The sequence below is a fragment of the Aulonocara stuartgranti genome, assembly GCF_965226115.1.
Source record: "Aulonocara stuartgranti genome assembly, chromosome: 16".
NCBI lineage: Eukaryota > Metazoa > Chordata > Actinopteri > Cichliformes > Cichlidae > Aulonocara > Aulonocara stuartgranti.
In genome coordinates, this window is record NC_138952.1 from 18,844,705 (window position 1) to 18,861,081 (window position 16,377).

General features: G+C 41.7%; 1 protein-coding gene across 2 annotated transcripts in view; it reads left to right on the plus strand.

The window, feature by feature from the left end:
- Positions 1–1,687: 1,687 nt before the first annotated feature.
- igsf3 (immunoglobulin superfamily, member 3) overlaps positions 1,688–16,377 on the plus strand; it is a 79,417-nt gene continuing 64,727 nt past the window's right edge. Inside the window, exons 1-2 of one of the 2 annotated variants that reach the window (XM_082508684.1) lie at positions 1,688–2,441; positions 2,531–2,688. In XM_082508684.1, coding sequence (XP_082364810.1) covers positions 2,649–2,688 — 40 coding nt within the window. In that variant the 5' untranslated portion in view covers positions 1,688–2,441; positions 2,531–2,648. The remainder of the gene's footprint in view (positions 2,442–2,530; positions 2,689–16,377) is intronic. The other variant, XM_082508685.1, reaches the window with a different exon arrangement.

The following is a 16,377-nucleotide window of genomic DNA, read 5'->3' on the forward strand; positions in this document are numbered from 1 at the left end:
GAAGTACACATAATGCAGACTTCTCTGTTTCCATGGAGACCTATTGTGATCCCTAGCACACACTATACTCAACATGCCCCTCAAGCTTTTATTCTTCTATAAGCACGTGTTCGACAGTTGTGAAAACAGGTGCAATTGGGCCAAAGGTGAACTTGTCTTTAGCGCTGACATAATGCTAGGCTCAAACAATGCTACTCTGGCTTTAGCTGCCTGTACAAAAACGTGGCCTCACTTGGCTGTGCAATAAGGGCTCTGCGGAGAACTGAGCTAATTTTAAGTGTGGAGCAAAAATGTAGATCAGGAGTAACACACATGCCCTACCTAGCCTGCTCTTTTTGGATGTGCATTAACTCAGCAGCACTAGACCTGGACAAACCTTTGGAAAAGCTGAGGCAGTAGTCCACATGCTTCATAGCGGTGTTTAATCCCATTCTCACTTACATTTTCTTGGCAGCAGCGTCTGCTAAAGCCTTTGTTTGCTCTATAAGCAGTCTAAAAGATGTATCTTTTTTCCCTCTTAATATCATGGCACACAGAGGGAGAGACAAACAGATGTATTCTTCCCATTAAACTCTTGTCTTTTAGATGTCATGTTGCGGTTTATTGACGCACGTGTGCTCTGTAAACATCTCTCTGTCTCTGGCTGTTGTTCAGGGCCCACACCGTGTTCGTTAAGTTTCATTTGAGCTCAAATCCGAAGGCGAAAGAAGAAGAGAATCATTTTACTGCTTTCCAAAAAAAAAATTTTTATGTTACATTCAGGCGGTTTCGGAACTTGCAATTCCCAGCTGATGAAGAAAATAACAGATGGGTCCACTGCAATTGCATTTTTTTTTGTACGCACATGCAAAAGGCCTACTCATTTATTTATGTGCTACACAGGAGGGAGCTTAGAGTTTTACTAAGTTAGAGCTTTTTGGGCTTTTCAATTCAATTTTTCAGAGAGCAGCTCTCTCACTTCACAGCTTCTCACCCGAGCAGTTTTATTTCACTTGTGCCTGTCTCCCAGCAAACTCCCATTCACCCTGTCTATTTTAGATCCTGCTAATAATGGAGCAGCGTCACGAAAATCAATAAATCTGTGCTTATGTCAAAGCGATGCGTGGTTTATGTTCTCATAATCTGATTCAAAGAGGGATGGAGTTTCAACCCATGAAAGGTGAACTGCGTTTTTTTTCTCAGATATTTTTCTGCAGTTCCCAAACAGAGCGGCACCTCATTATGTTGATTGCCAGTTGTGTGTAACGCAGGTGGTGTATGGAGAAGTGGGGTGAGGGGGGGGAAGGAGAGGTACAAAATCTGTCTATAACACGCAGACTGCTTTGTAAATTATACATGAGAAGGCGACATTTGTGATCGGCGCAAAATAAACAAACACCATCAAAGAATAGCCTGATATTTTATTTTTCAAGTGATAATCATCGTGCGTTTATGCAGTAAACAGATGTTGCGCGAACAATTCGTGTCTACCTCAAAAAAGTGGTTGAACTCTACCCTGCAAATAAAAAGCTGGGAAAACTAGTAGCATAAGGGGCTTAATTGCCCTCCACTCCGATTAACCTATTCAATCTATCAACGGCCTGAACTAGAATTTCAACAAACAAATGCAAATGCGTCCTTGTCCCACTGCACCCCAGACCCACACGGCCGGGGCGTGGTTTTAGGGGTGGAGCAAGGCAACACGCTTTCAAGTTTTCAAACTGCCAAAGTGCTTGGTCAGGCAGAAAACAAGGAAATAACCTCCAGAGAGGAAAAGCAACGGGTTGGGTCGTTTCTTTCTGGGGATGAACTGCTTCATTTTTTTGAGCTCGTAAAATCTTTTAATAATCTTGTCAAGATTTAGACGCATAGTGTCTTAAATTAGCACACAATGCCCACTTGAATTGGCAGTAACAACTTCAAATCACTTATTTTGGGTTAGAGTATTGTGATCAATCTGGTGTGATTTTTTTTATACAGAGTATAAAGCCTTGCTTGCCTCATCTGGAGCGCCCGCCCATTGGGCTTTCTGCGGAGCGATAGTGGAGAGATTGATTATAAGGTCTACGGGATTTGCCGTGGAAAAAAACAGAGCCTGCTTGGACTGCTTGCTCGTGATCCTGCGCTCCCATCAGTGAGGGGAAGGAAAATTATCCGGGACTTATTCCAGTCTGACTCCCAAAACCGTCAGCATTCCCCGCCTCCCTTCGTGTATCCAGATACGCAGGAGTCACGCCGGACTTTTAGTTTTTACTGAGGAGGCTGCGAGTGCGAATCGCCTCCGCAGTCTCGGATGCGTAGTGAGCCGGTGCTGCGAGTGAGTGGGTTGGGTCGCCTAGGCGCTGGGCATACGCACACTTCATCGTCAGCGATAAAAGCAGATAGGTGAGGGTAAAGGCGAGAGGAAACGACATCGGAGGCTTTTTATTTATTTATTTTAAACAGAAGGACGTTGTAGAGAGGTGGGTCGCACATTTGGAAAGCCGCCAGCTGTGGATTTGACTCTCAAGGAAGCTTTTTTATTCTTCTTCTTGCCTCCGGGGTTTTGTAGACCTCCTTATTTTCTGGTTCAGGACCAGCAGCTGATCACACTGTCAGACGCCACCGGCTTCTCATCTAAAAGGAGGGGATATTAAAAGTGGATCAGCGGAGCAACACACACACATACAATGGCAACCGGTGCGCTCTTTCTAGTCTGCGCGCTGCTTGGTAAGTCATCTGAAAAAAGAAGGTGAAAAAAGCTTTGAGACTGCGTTTGTTATCTGATTTTTATTTATTTATTTATTTATTTTTATCAGTGCTCAGATTTCCGAGATAAAATCGGCATCTGCTGTTTGTCTGTCACGGCACACCTGTATGAGACATGTCAATCAAACCTCTTTACAGGCAGGGGAACTGGGCTAGTAGTCATTCTGAGTCAGGTGGAAGTAGACTACTTCGGTTAAATCGCTGCAATAATAACAGATGCCCGTGAACAGCTGTGTGTGTGTGTGTGTGTGTGTGTGTGTGTGTGTGTACGCGGTGAACTAGGTTAATGTGATATTTGGTCTTTAGTTAGAGACTAAGCTTATACAGTCCTGCAGTGTTAAATGGATTGATCATATAGGCAACCAGCTGCTGTCGCCACACACACGTGTATCAATACATCCCCTATAGATGCACATAATATAGACACATCTGGATCTGTGCATAATAGATTCTGATGTCACCCAGTGCCTGCTCTGCTTTACAGTAAGTCATCATCATAAAACCCATTTGTCACTGTATGAGACCTTCCTGCAAATGCAAGTTTAGACACATTGATGACACACACACCACACACACACTGATACAAACATTCATGCAGACATCACTGCTGACACACACATATACATTTCATCCTGCCTGTGAACTGTCCCAAACAAACACCAGATGGCTTTTCTGTTCCTGGACTGGGTGGCCTGTCAGCACTGCTGAGGGGGGGCACAAAGGAGGGGGCGTGCGGGAGTGGGAGTGGAAGTCAGCCTGCTGGAGGCCCCCACTTGGCTTACCAGCCTGTGCCTTGCTTCTCATCCCCTTTCAGCACATCGTGAGTCACTTTCACTAGGATCAGACCTCTGTGCAGCTTTCCCAATTCGAATGTGAGATGCGCTGGCCTTCACACGGTCACAGTACAGATGAGATATCGGTGGTAAAAAGGGATAAGAGAGGGGTTTTCATGTTGCATAATCATGATTCAATTTGGAAGCCCTTTGAGGTGGCGAAGAAGCTTTTGGGTGCAAGGAGGGAGACAGTAAAATGTAACAACTGTCTGTGTGGCTCTTGTTGAAGTAACAGTGTTTAACATGATACTAATGCTATTATTGCCAACATTATCAGTAATGTGAACCTGACAACTGGGACGTAGTCCAAACCAAAGGCAGAAAATCACCACAACTGAAAAATTATAGACTCAGAGTAAATTATCTGGAACCAGTGTGTTAACAAAAGTGCAAATTCTCTGGCTCTGGCTCTTTAAATTGGAGTCTTTTCAGACTATTCTGATTGTTCTGTAAACAATGTCTGTGGGATTAGACTGCTAGTCAAACAAAAGCATGACATGTCTTTAGGCTTTGGTAACTTGTGATTGGTATTTTTCACTGTTAGCTGACATTATAAACCAATCCCCCTCGAGAAGACAGAAAAAAAATATTGGGGTGGCAATCAACTGGCAAGCAGTCAAGTTCAGTTATTCCAAAATAGAAGTGGTAATTTAAATCAGCATGATGGCATCAGGAACTTTTTTAATTTTTTTACTTGAATCATTTCTGTTCACAATGATTTCAAATTCTATACCTGTCCTCCAATTTTAGAGCCATCAGAGCCATGAACTAAATAACTAAATAACGTGTCTGAAGGAAAAATATGCTTATATTTCATATTAGCAGCACTGGTATTGCTATATTGATAATGCATCACTAGCATATGCACTGCCACATACTTTCATATCATTTGTCTATCTGTCATCTACTTGCATACACAAGCAGCTGTGGTAGGTTAGAGGTACTTGTCTGGCGGTGTGTGATCAGCTGTGTGATTCATTCGCAGTGTGTCAGCAAGCACATGTTTGAACTTACTTTTTTTATGTTTTAGTGCTTGTTTGTTTGTGTGTGTGTGTGTGTGTGTGTGTGTGTGTGTGATAAGGAAGAACATAATAAAGATGGCTGACAGCTGTGATAGATGAAGGCTGTATCAGTCATTATTAAAGACAGAGGTGCCACTTACACATTCTTTTGGCAGGCAAATCTTATATTGGCTTATTTATGCTGCTGAGTTTGCAACCAGGTACGTGTGTGTGTGTCTGTGTGTGTGTGTGTGTTTATTTGTGGCACCAGGGTATATGATATAAAGCTTATAAAAGGAGTCGCCTGAAGGAACGAATATTTATTAGCTTTACAAACAGAATGTCTTCCTTCTCTCCTTCAGCGAGCGAGAAAGATGTCATGCTTTTGGTGTAAAAGTGTGTGTGCTTTGTGCGGGCATTCTTCTGTTTGTGTGAGTGTGTTTGAAACCGGGCAGCCAACTTGCTATCCAACATGTTCCAGTTTATGTAACTAAACTGGAAGTGTGATATGTGCGAGGCTGTCAAGTTTAACTGCGAAATGCCTCAGTGGTTTCCGTTTACTGGGTTGATAGAAGAGCGGCCAGTGGATGCTCAGGTTCTGATGAGCTGCCATTGGTTCTGTTGAGCTTGTCTAAGAGCAGCTTCACACTGTTTAGCGCAAAATCCTGACGCCTGTGTGTGTGTTTCACATTTTGTATCTCTGTATTTGTCGAATATCTCTTCCAACTTGCATAACAAGATCTGTTTTTACCTTGTTCTCATGACGCTTAAACGCGTTATGAATGAATTTGCATAAACCTGCATGAGACGGTTAGTTATGGGGATGGGAAGGGAGTAATACAGGTTTTTAACGTGTAGTATACCTAGTATAGCTATGTAACATCGATAAAATCAGGTCTCATATCAGGCACTACAAACTCTATACCAATGATTTATGTTTTAGCTCATCCCTTACAAACTATGAAGAAGTGGATCTATACTATAATGGTTTAAGCATTTGTGGTTTACACATTGGCCTATCAAGTGTGCTATATAGCTCAGATATGCTGGTCTAGCGGCTGCGGTGGGCCCTTAAGAGGGAGCACTTGAACGTAGCTTGCTACAAAAGATTAAACGTATAACCCTGCTGTAGCATCACAGTTTTGTGACTTTAGTGTTTTTCTATCTTTTTCTTCACCTTTTAATTTTTTTTTCCCCTAACACATTGGCATGCTAATCATGTATTGTCTGCATTCATTTTTAAACATGGCCAAGTAGCTTTTCAGGTCTGACTACAGTAAATTGTCCTTACTGGAGTGTAATAATGGAGCTTCATTCACTCAACAGTCTCTTCCTTTTGGTATTAGGATTGTAAGGAAAACACATTAAAAAAAAAAGCAGAAATGATATCCTTTGGGGAAAAAGGTCAGCAGAAATATGAAGTTTTAGTGGAGGAAGTAAAACTTTCAAAAGTGATGGTATGGTGGTGGTGTGTGTGGTGGCTGTTTTCTTTTTTCCTTTGAGCCATCTCCCTTCTTCTCTTATGAGGATTTTGATGCTATTTTTTGATCACTTGTTTCAAGTCTGTAGAGAAACTGAAACCATAGCCTGTTATCCAGGCTCATTACAGTGCTATTGATCGAAAAGAGAAAAGTTTTAAGTACTTGTTGTAGCACCATCAAACTTTGAGCTTATCAGCCGACCCTTTATCAAGCTGGCCCTCTAAAACCTGCCCAATCAAAGAAAATGAAGGTACTTATAAGCTCATTATCAGTTTAGACATATCTAATGTGTAGTGTTCCTTCCCCCCCCCCCCCCCCCCCCCCCCCCGTGTTTTTAACAGAAATAGAAGGGCGGTACTTGCAGCCATTCAAGTGCAGATTTGATTGTCCATATGGTGCCGTGACAATTGTCGCAAATGCTTGAAAGTAGTTCTACTTTGATCTCATTTTTCATTCCAGACAAGCTCATTACAATGTTTGCATTTCTTAATGTGAACAAACTGTATAATTAACAGAGAAAGAAATTAGGAATCTTGCATATGAAATTGACTCATCAAGACAATTGCACATAACTGTTATAAGTGATGTTATGATGCAGGTTTCAAGGGGACCCATTACTTTCTTTTCCAGAATCTTTGTGTCATTTTAAATCACACCTCTTCAGAGTCATCCTCCCTTTTAAGCCAACTTTATTCTTGCAAACAGAAGATTTGAACAGCAGATACACTACTGTGCAAAAGTCTCAAGACCTCAGTCATTTCTCTATATGGAGACATGAAGCCAGACTTTCGTGTAGATTTTTTAAGGTGTTCTTGAGCAATTGTTCACCAGACTTTCTGAAGGAATTTCAAAGTTTTTCTCTGGACATTGGCTGTGTTTTCACTAATTTCAGTCCAGTTATTGTGCCTGTGTTGACTTTCAAGCTTGTAAGAATTACACTCATTATTTGAAATCTTGGTCTTTTTTACTATAATAATGGGTTCCCTTTGAGGAGAAGTAAGATGCTACATCATTGCGTCATTAATATAATAATAATAATAAATAAAATTGTCAAAAACAAAAGTTGTCAGAGGAATACTTGATTTACTGGAAAAAAAGTTTCTTTTTAGTAGAAAAATTGATAAAACCACAAAATGTTTCATGTTTTTTTTTTTCTGTTTTTAACCATCTCAACCATCTATATTAAGAGCAAAAAGAAAAGTCCTTGGATATTCATCTTTTATTCTTGATTCATTCAAATTATCCTTACAGAAGCAGTATTGTTACATTATTAATCATCATCATCAATTAATAACAATGCTTTTCATGAAAAATGGACACATTTGAAAGTAATCCTTGATCATATAAGTATATTTTCACAACACATCTTTTGCAAATGTAATCTTCTCTCATTAAACAGATTATACACATTGAATGTGATCCATTATACTCCCACGCTTTCAAGGACCATGCTAATGTCACTGATGCTGACTCAGGCATTTCAAATTTTGTTGGGATTCAAAGTTTGTCGTGCCACTCCCTGATGCACACCCCGCCTCTCCTCTGTCCCGAATAAGAACAACAGCTGAAAGCCCCCCACCCGAAAATTACGCGCATTACAGCTTGTTTGCGGTCAAACCAGTGCGTCCTCATGCTGAGCACCTTGAGTCAGCTGTTACAGCACGGGGGAATGCATTTCATGTGTGTTTAAGCCTCAGCTGACACAAGAGACAGTGCCGTCTAGACACTGAGGCAGAAAGCAATAACTCATCGGCTAGCTGTTTGCATAGCTGATCTATGTTTATGGTATGGGAATTTTTGGTGCGAGTCCCAAGATTTGTTCCTCATTATTATTATTTTTTTTCCTGCTGTTGTCGCCAGAGTCAGAGGACCAATTTCTCTCTGTTAGGGGGAATACGAGCTTGTGCAGCTGTCTGATTGCAGCGCTGTTTGCTCCCCTTGTTATTTTCTGTGCCTGCTGTATTCTGTAGTTGCACGCACGCTTGTTTGCATCATAAACACCAGACCCATCTCTTTGTGTATACCCATGACAGGATGCCTTTTGTGCTATTGTTTTTTCATATCATAACATTGTTGACTCGACAGAGGGGGGGGACTACCAAAGCAGAAACAAGACTGACAGCTTGGCTATCATCCACAAACTGTGTGATAAGTTCCCAGTAAATATTCATTAAAGTTGGGATGTATAATGACAACAGAAGCTATTCGTCGGTCAACATTATGACTGAGATGTCTCGTTAGGCATGGATCAATAGAGCTGCATGAGTGGTGTTTTGTGATTGTGCCAGTATGGAAATGTTTTGTCTTCTGGGAACTTCCTGTGTCATGTGTACCTAAAAGCAAGTCAGATACTGGCTGGTATGCATGTCCTCAGGCCAAGGAATTGTTGCCCTGTAGTAGACGCCAGTCTACTACCCATTTGCTCGCACCCAATTGTGACCAGAGTTTTCCTACAACACCATGACCTGGATGACTGAAAACCTTCACAGACCTACAACACCAGTGTTGTCTGTTGTCATTCGCCCTCCTGTCTGCATCGTCTGAGTGGTGAAAAGCTGCAATTAAACTCATGTTTCCTTCTAAGGGAACATCCAGAAAACATCAGGAAACTGAGCAAACTTCTAGTGCTCACAATACATTTAAAACAAAAGTTCCTTATATGTACCCCCACCTCCCCATGACCCACATCGGAGTTGTCTCTCTCCAACATGGGGAGATAAGTGACTGAAGACAACCAGAGTTCTTGTAGGAGACTTCCTGCCTGCCACGGCGAATGAGGAAAGTGGCTGGAGCTGGAGACAGAGAAGAGGCAGCGTCTGCTTTGTGTCTGATCTTAACTCTGCTGCGGTATCTCTGGTAAACTGTCAGGCCTTTCCTTACATCATAACTCTGCCACATTCTCATTCCCGGGCCTGTTCGCTTATTCACGCCTCAGATCCAATCTCGTGCTTTGCGATAACATCCCAACTACATCCCTTTAGCCATTGAGTTTGTAAACTGTTTAAGTGTTCTTTGGAGCTGATTTGCATACGTGCCCCTGCTTCTCCTCACTCACACGCTTAAAAGGTACTCCAGCATGCCTCCCCCTCCTTCTCCTCCTCCTCCAGTGAATAGCCCCTGACCTCCATCCCCCACTCATTTTAAACAATACTGTGCCCAGCCCACCCCTTCTTCAAAGAGCACTAATTAGAAACTGCCGTCAAGTGTGATCCAAACAAGATATTTATCTTTGGAGTTTCAGGGGAAGGTGCTAAGTTTAACAATCGCATTTAGTGGGTGTATTTACATGCACCATTCTTGCTTAGTTATAAGACCAACAAACCCCCACCCCAAATCCCTGGGGGTTTTGCTGACTCCTCCCGTTTTCTGTGTTAGGAGTCATGATGGCTGGTTGACAAGAGGATTCCACTTCACTCCTACACACACACACACACACACACACACACACACACAAACAAGCACTAAAACATAAAGTACCCACAGTACTGAGTTGCTGTCCTTCCACGCTGCTACACTCCCCTGCTCCCTGCTTGATCCTCCACCCAAGCAGATCCCACGCGGGTGGGATGCACACCAGGCGCTGTAACTATGGCGACCACTCCCCCCACCCCCACGTCCTCATCGTCTGACAGACACTCATCTCTATGCCCGCGTTTAAAGAAGCACGTGCGCATAATTAAATGTCTATATTAACGTTTCTTTGCCTTCAACATTCCCCTCGCAAAAAGCGCTTGACTCACTTTACCGCTATGTTCTGTTACGGCGCTCGCTTTTACACATAAAACCAAAGATGTGCTGGCGTGTGTATGTGTGTGTTTGTGTGTCTAATTGCTTATGCATAAATGCATGAATTTACAAGCGCATGTCTTTCATTGCCTGAGAGGCAAAATGACTGACAATGGCAGAAAAAGTCTGTTTGAAGTAGAGTAATTAATAGTTAATTAGTTTTCTTTCCAATCTGCGGCTTAATGCACAAACGTGGGAACTGATAGCAAGTTGCCAGTCATACAAAAAAACCCAAACCTAACCAGTGTACATAAAGTAGACGCAGCTGTCAGGCATAATTGTACACAAGTACAAGATGGATAATGACCAGAGATAGCTGTGCGGCTTTTATAGCTACATTTTCTTTTGCGACAATTAACGTGAACATTCGACTCTTCTGTAAGAGTTAGTCACGACTGCATATATTGTGTACAGCTTTATTATTATTTATATATTTCCTTTAGTCTTATTTCTGGAGGAATAGCTTGGTTTGGGCGTAGCTCTGAGACCGCAATGCTTTGTCATTCAGACCGGGTGGGGGATGTGTGTGTGTGTGTGTGTGTGTGTGTGTGTGTGTGTGTGTGTGGGGTGGCAGGTGGGGGGTTGGGAGGAGGGAATCAGGTTGGTTATGACTGGGGGGTTGGGGAAGAGGAGGTTAGTGTGGTAGCAGGTGTCCACATAGAGTTAATGCATTTGGGGTGGGGTGTAGATGGAAGCACTAAGTGCACTGAAGGTGTGTTCGTGTGTGCACGTAGAAATGATTGGCCCAGACAGACTACCTCTGTCCTCTGTCCAGACGCCTTTGTCTTCCTCACAGTGACAAACAGTAGTTGGAATTATGGCTGTATTTGCCATGGAAAAATTGTCACTTTCAGCTATTAATGTAGACACCTCAATGTGGCACAGACGGTCCTCCTTCAAGTTCTGTTCATCAGTCTACAGTGACTGTAGCCATCTGTTACACTGTATGTGTTTACCCTGCCTTTCAGTAACCCAGATTCCATAATTCAGGAGTCGCACATTTCCAGAAAAGCATTTCAAACACCTGATGTGGACCTGTTATATTTATATAATTTCCAACGGCATATTTTTATTCTTAGACTCTGCTCGCATTATCTTTAATATTGTTGCAGCCCCTTTCCCCCTCCTTTTCAAGTTAACGGTCTTCTGATTGGCTTTCCCTTGGAACCAAGATGACCATATTAGGACGCTCTCTGTCATCATCTGTGAGCCAAGAGTAGGAAAAAATAAGGGGAACCAAACATTTAGGGAAGTTTGAAGCTTTTGGGTCACAGGGATTGCTTGTACATAGGCTGGTGTGAGTAACTGATACTTTGACCACATTAAACACCATCATCACCAGTAATTACATGTTACAGCAATTATGTCATGAGATGTGTTAAAAATCCAACTTTCTGCTCTTTTTTTTTTTTTTTTTTTTTTTTTTTTTTGGTGATATAAATCATAGAGTAAAGACACCTTGACTCATTAGCGATTCGGGAGTCACTGGTAAACAATGCTTTGGCGGGGAAAGAGTTTATGAGCATCCACTATTATACAGGTTTATGACAGAAATTAGGAAATGCCTGCATAATAGGTTCCTTTGAATTTGCTGTAGCCTTGGCTGGAGCGTGGAAGACAAAGCATTACTAGCCAGCTCTGTTTTTAATCATTATGCGCCGTTGTTAAGGAATGACCTTCACGCACACGTTTAAGGTTTTAATTAAATTTATATGTCAAGCTACTGCTCTAGCTGTGTATGTCACAGTAGTGACTGTGTGTTGATTATCCGTTCCGTATGATCTCTCCGGATAAAACAATAAAACTTAAAAGCTCTTTTTCCGACGTGGTCCAACAAGAAGGCGAAGCAGCTGAGGGTGTAGGAGGGAGGATGAAGAGGCAGCTGTTCTGTCGAGAAGGATAGATTATGATCTGCTCTGCGCTGTTGACACTACTGACGAATAATGCCAGCACCGGAAATGGAGAGGAGAAAATATGAATTAGCCCACACACTGAAAAATTACATTTCAGCTAAGCAGGCGTATCCTTAATGCTTGGTTCCATTTATAGTGTAGTGGCCACTCACACTTCGAGCATTCAGCACCATATTGACGCAGAAGTAGGAATTAGGAACCCCCCTCGGCTTCCATCCTGGTCTCACCAGCTGTTACGAGCAACAGCGCAGGTGAGGTCATGACTGCTACAGCCCAGGAGGCCCATAAATTAGAACTAGTTAGCATAGTGAGGCGCGAGGACAGCATGACCCAGGTGTGATTCAAAGCAGGAGTCCTAGTTTACACCGAGATTTGAGAATTGGATGGGAGTTACAGAAATGGAGACTATAGCATGATTGATTTGAATGCAGTGAGACTTGAATGGCATTTAAAAAAATCCAGATAGACTTCGGGATGTACTACTAACATCACCTCTGTCTCTTTACTTGACACATACAAAGACAAGATGGTGACATACAGTTGAACTGCTGTTCTACCAACCCCGTGGACATCCTGTACTCTGTCGTTGTCGCTGTGATTAGAAGTGTGTGGGTGTAATGGGCAGTTGTTGTAGCTGTTCGTCAGCAGTTGGATTGACCAGCCGGCCTATGTAACTGACCTCTCGTGGAAGACGTAACACTTGCTTTTTCTTTCTTCTTTTTTTTTTTTAGCCATCTCTCCCTATCACTCAGATGTTTGTTCGACAGTGCCTTGAGGGAAAACATTTAGTTTTTCACTTAAGTACAAAAGATAAGATGCTCCCACTTAATAAATGAGGCTGTCAATATTAAAGATTCTGAAGCTGGAACAAGGGTCAGAGGTTTTTAAAAACAGCCCTGCTGCAGCGACTTCTACAATCTGACACACGCCATGATTATCGCTGCAGGAACGACACGGATGGCAAGAGGAGTAAGAGGACGAGGCCTGAATTGCAATATTCGATGCTGTCTAGAGTCTCTCCAATACGATGAGAAAACTATAGGAAATAAAGTCGGGTATTGTCATCAATCTATTGCTGGGTTTACATTTGGATGATTACATAGTGCCATGTGGAAAGCCTGACAAGCCGAATGTTAAATTTATTCTGCAGAGGCAACGTGAAGAATTTTAGTCTGTTAAATCACATTTCTTTTGCACAGACACTTTCACGTAAGAGGCATTACAAAAATACAATTCGTGCTCTTTGCGGCGCACGGTATGATTTAGCATGTAAAGGTTTATTTTGTTGGACAGTTTTGAGAAAGAAGCTAGAATTTGTATTGTGATCATACCCTTACTGACTGCTAATGTGCCCCTCTTGCATTAAAAAAAATCTCTCTTCATTGATCTTCTTTCCTTCTGTTTTGCCTCATCTTGGAATCTCTCTGTGTCTTTGGCACTCTTGCTGTCTCTGGTAATGATGTTAACAGGGTCAAATGCTTTCAGGGGCCTAGAGGGAGAAATATACAGAGTGATTTTGGAGTATGGTTAATGAGTGCAGGGAAGAGTGGACAGGAAAATATTCGTCATCGCTCTTTGGTCTTTATTTCTTTCTGTAACACAAATGGCAGCACATTATTTAGCAGCATGCCTACACACTCACTGGCCACTTTGTTAGGTACACCTGTTCAACTGCAGGTTAATACAGATATTTAAGTAGCCAATTGCATGGCAGCATTTAGGCCATGCGTTTAAACATGTGCACAACGGTAAGATGACCTGATGAAGTTCAATCTGAGCACCAGAACTGGAAAGAAAGGTGGTTTAAGCAACCTTGAATGGCATGGTTGTTAGGATCAGATGGGCTTGTTTGAGTCTGAAATTGCTGATCTAGTGGGATTTTCCTGTACCACCATCTCTAGGGCTTACAGAGAATGGTCTGAAAATGAGAAAATCTCAAGTGAGCAGCAGTTCTCTGGGTGAAAATACCTTGTTGATGCCAAAGCAAAATGGCCAGACTGCTGATATGAAGGCAACGGCAACTCAAATAACCACTTGTTAAAACCAATGTATGCAGAAGAGAATCTTTGAATACAAAAAGTGATTAACCTTGAAACAGACAGACTGCCACAGCAGAAGACTACACCAGACGCTTCACCTATCAGCTAAGAACAGGAAACTAAGGCTAGACTCACCAAAATTGGCCATTAGAAGATTGGAAAAATGTTGCCTGGTCAGATTAGTCTCGATTTCTGCTACAGCGTTCAGATGGTTGGATCAGAATTAGGCATTAAAAACATGAAAGTGTAGCTCCAGAGTGTACCCATCCTCTGAATGCTACGCCCATCAGGATATTGCATCATGTCACAAAGCTCAAACCATCTAAAACTGCTTTCTTCAACATGACAATGAGTTCACTGTACTCAAATGGCCTCCACAGTCACCAGATCTCAATCTAATTGAGCGCCTTTGGGATATTGTGGAACAGAAGATTTACATCATCAGCTCCTGAGGCAAAAGGGGGTCCAAACCCCAAGGTGTAAAATATATATTCAAAAGCTTTGTGCATTTTGTAATGTTCTGCAACCTGGAGGCAACCGTTCTTCCCCTTCCGCTCTTTTTTTCCCTCTGCTCCCCGTGTAATCCTTTGCTCTTCTTATTGCTGCCTTACTCTGGATCATTTTGAACCTCCCTTGGGCAAACTGGACACTGATGTAGAGCACTTTTTTTTTATATGTAGCATGTTCATATGTTTAAGTCGTGTTTCGCTGAATCATTAGACGGTCCCCTGTTCAACTTTCCTAAATAGTTTTTGCCAAAAAGCATTGAGGTGAAGTTTAAGGGCCGGCAGTATCTCAAACACTGGCTATAATCCCAGTTTAAGATTCAAACCACTGTGCGCTAAACTAAAATAGTCACAGAACTTATTTAGTTTTATGCATTGCGTATCTCCCTGTAATATTAATAATTCATGCTAAGTTGCAACCTTATTAGTCAATATTTCATGATTTCTTGTGGTGGAGTTTACCAAATGATTGAAGGTGAAGTAAACACAAGTAAACCAACTTGAAAAAGTGGCAGCTGTGAAGAAAAACAAGGAACTCACAGAGGGGAAACAGCAGTCAGTGGGGGGAGAAGCTAATCAGGGAACTGAGAGGTTCAACTGACACGTTATTAAAATTAAATAATAATAATACATAAAGTCATTGATGCAATGGTGCAGAGGGTAAAAAAATAATTTTTTGCCTTTTTGAGGCTGCTTTTTACTCCTTCAGTTATAGAGATGATTTTCTTGCAGTGAATACAGTATCACAGAATCAGTGTAATGTGATGTCATCATTATTGTGGACATATATTGTCACGCCTTGACTTCTATCGCTACTGAAGAACAACAAAAAAGTCTTCCGTCTGCATCAAGAAATGATTGGAGCTATACAGTAGGGTTGTGGTAGAGTGGAGTTCACATGTTCTCTCTGTGCCTGTGTGGGCTCTCAGTAGGTTATTTTAACTGGTGATTCTAAAGTGGCTATAGGTACGAATGTGAGCGTGAATGATTGTCTGTCTCTACGTGTTAGCCCTGTAATCAAGTAGCGACCTATCCAGGGTGTACAGCTGAAATAGGCTCCAGCCCCTATGCGACATAGAATTGGATAACAGGTTAAGAAAATGGATGGATGGATGTTTGGAGTTGTGACCACCTTCTTCCACTTTAGAAACAACCTGCTTCAAGTGAGAGAAGTAAAACTCTTAACAAAACAAACACAGAAATATAAAAACCTCTGATGTGAAACAGCCAGAGCTTTTATTCTCACTGAGAAAATCTGATAGTATCTATTCACTCCGAATAAGGCAATTGAATAAATGCATTTACAAGGAGTCTAATCTATTTTTTTTTGTATTAGAGCAGTCAAGTGTTATGAATTCACAGTAATTTAACCTCATATATTATATTAGTAAAGCAAGGCTGACACCTCACCTTTATATCATAAACAGAGACATACTTTATTCAGTCCCACACTGGGGAAATTCACTTGTTACAGCAGCAAAAGGGAAGAACAGGTGAATTAAAGATGCAGATGGTTACTATATACAGTAAAATACACCAAGATTTTTCTTTTTGATATATACGTAAAGTACAGTGGAAGTGATAATAATATACATCATTTTTAAACAGTATTTATACTGTGTGGGTATTGTACAGCCTGACTGCGGTTGGGATGAAGGAACTACGTTAGGCTGATCCTCGTTAGGTTGCTTAAACTTTTTATGGGCGTCCCTGTGTGCATGTATAGAATATAATCTGTATTTACACGTGTGGGTATGTAATTAAAAACTGAAGCAAAGTGAGAGTCATTGATGGACAGCTCTGTTCTCTACATTAGCATGTGTTTGCACCGCTGTGAAAATGCCCTCTATATTACTTACGCCCTACAGTGTTTTTTATTATACACCTTTCAAGGTGTATAATTATCATGTGTCATAGAAGAGTGATGATGTGAGGTGTAGGTATGAATGAATGCGAGTGGCCTCACTGCTGTTTCCGCTGAGAATAAGACACTGGCCACGAATGATTGGATTAGTGTTTAACCCCCCTTCTTCTTAGCTTAATCCTCTTTGCAGCTTTCTCTCTCTCTCTCTCCCTCTCTCTCTGTGTGTG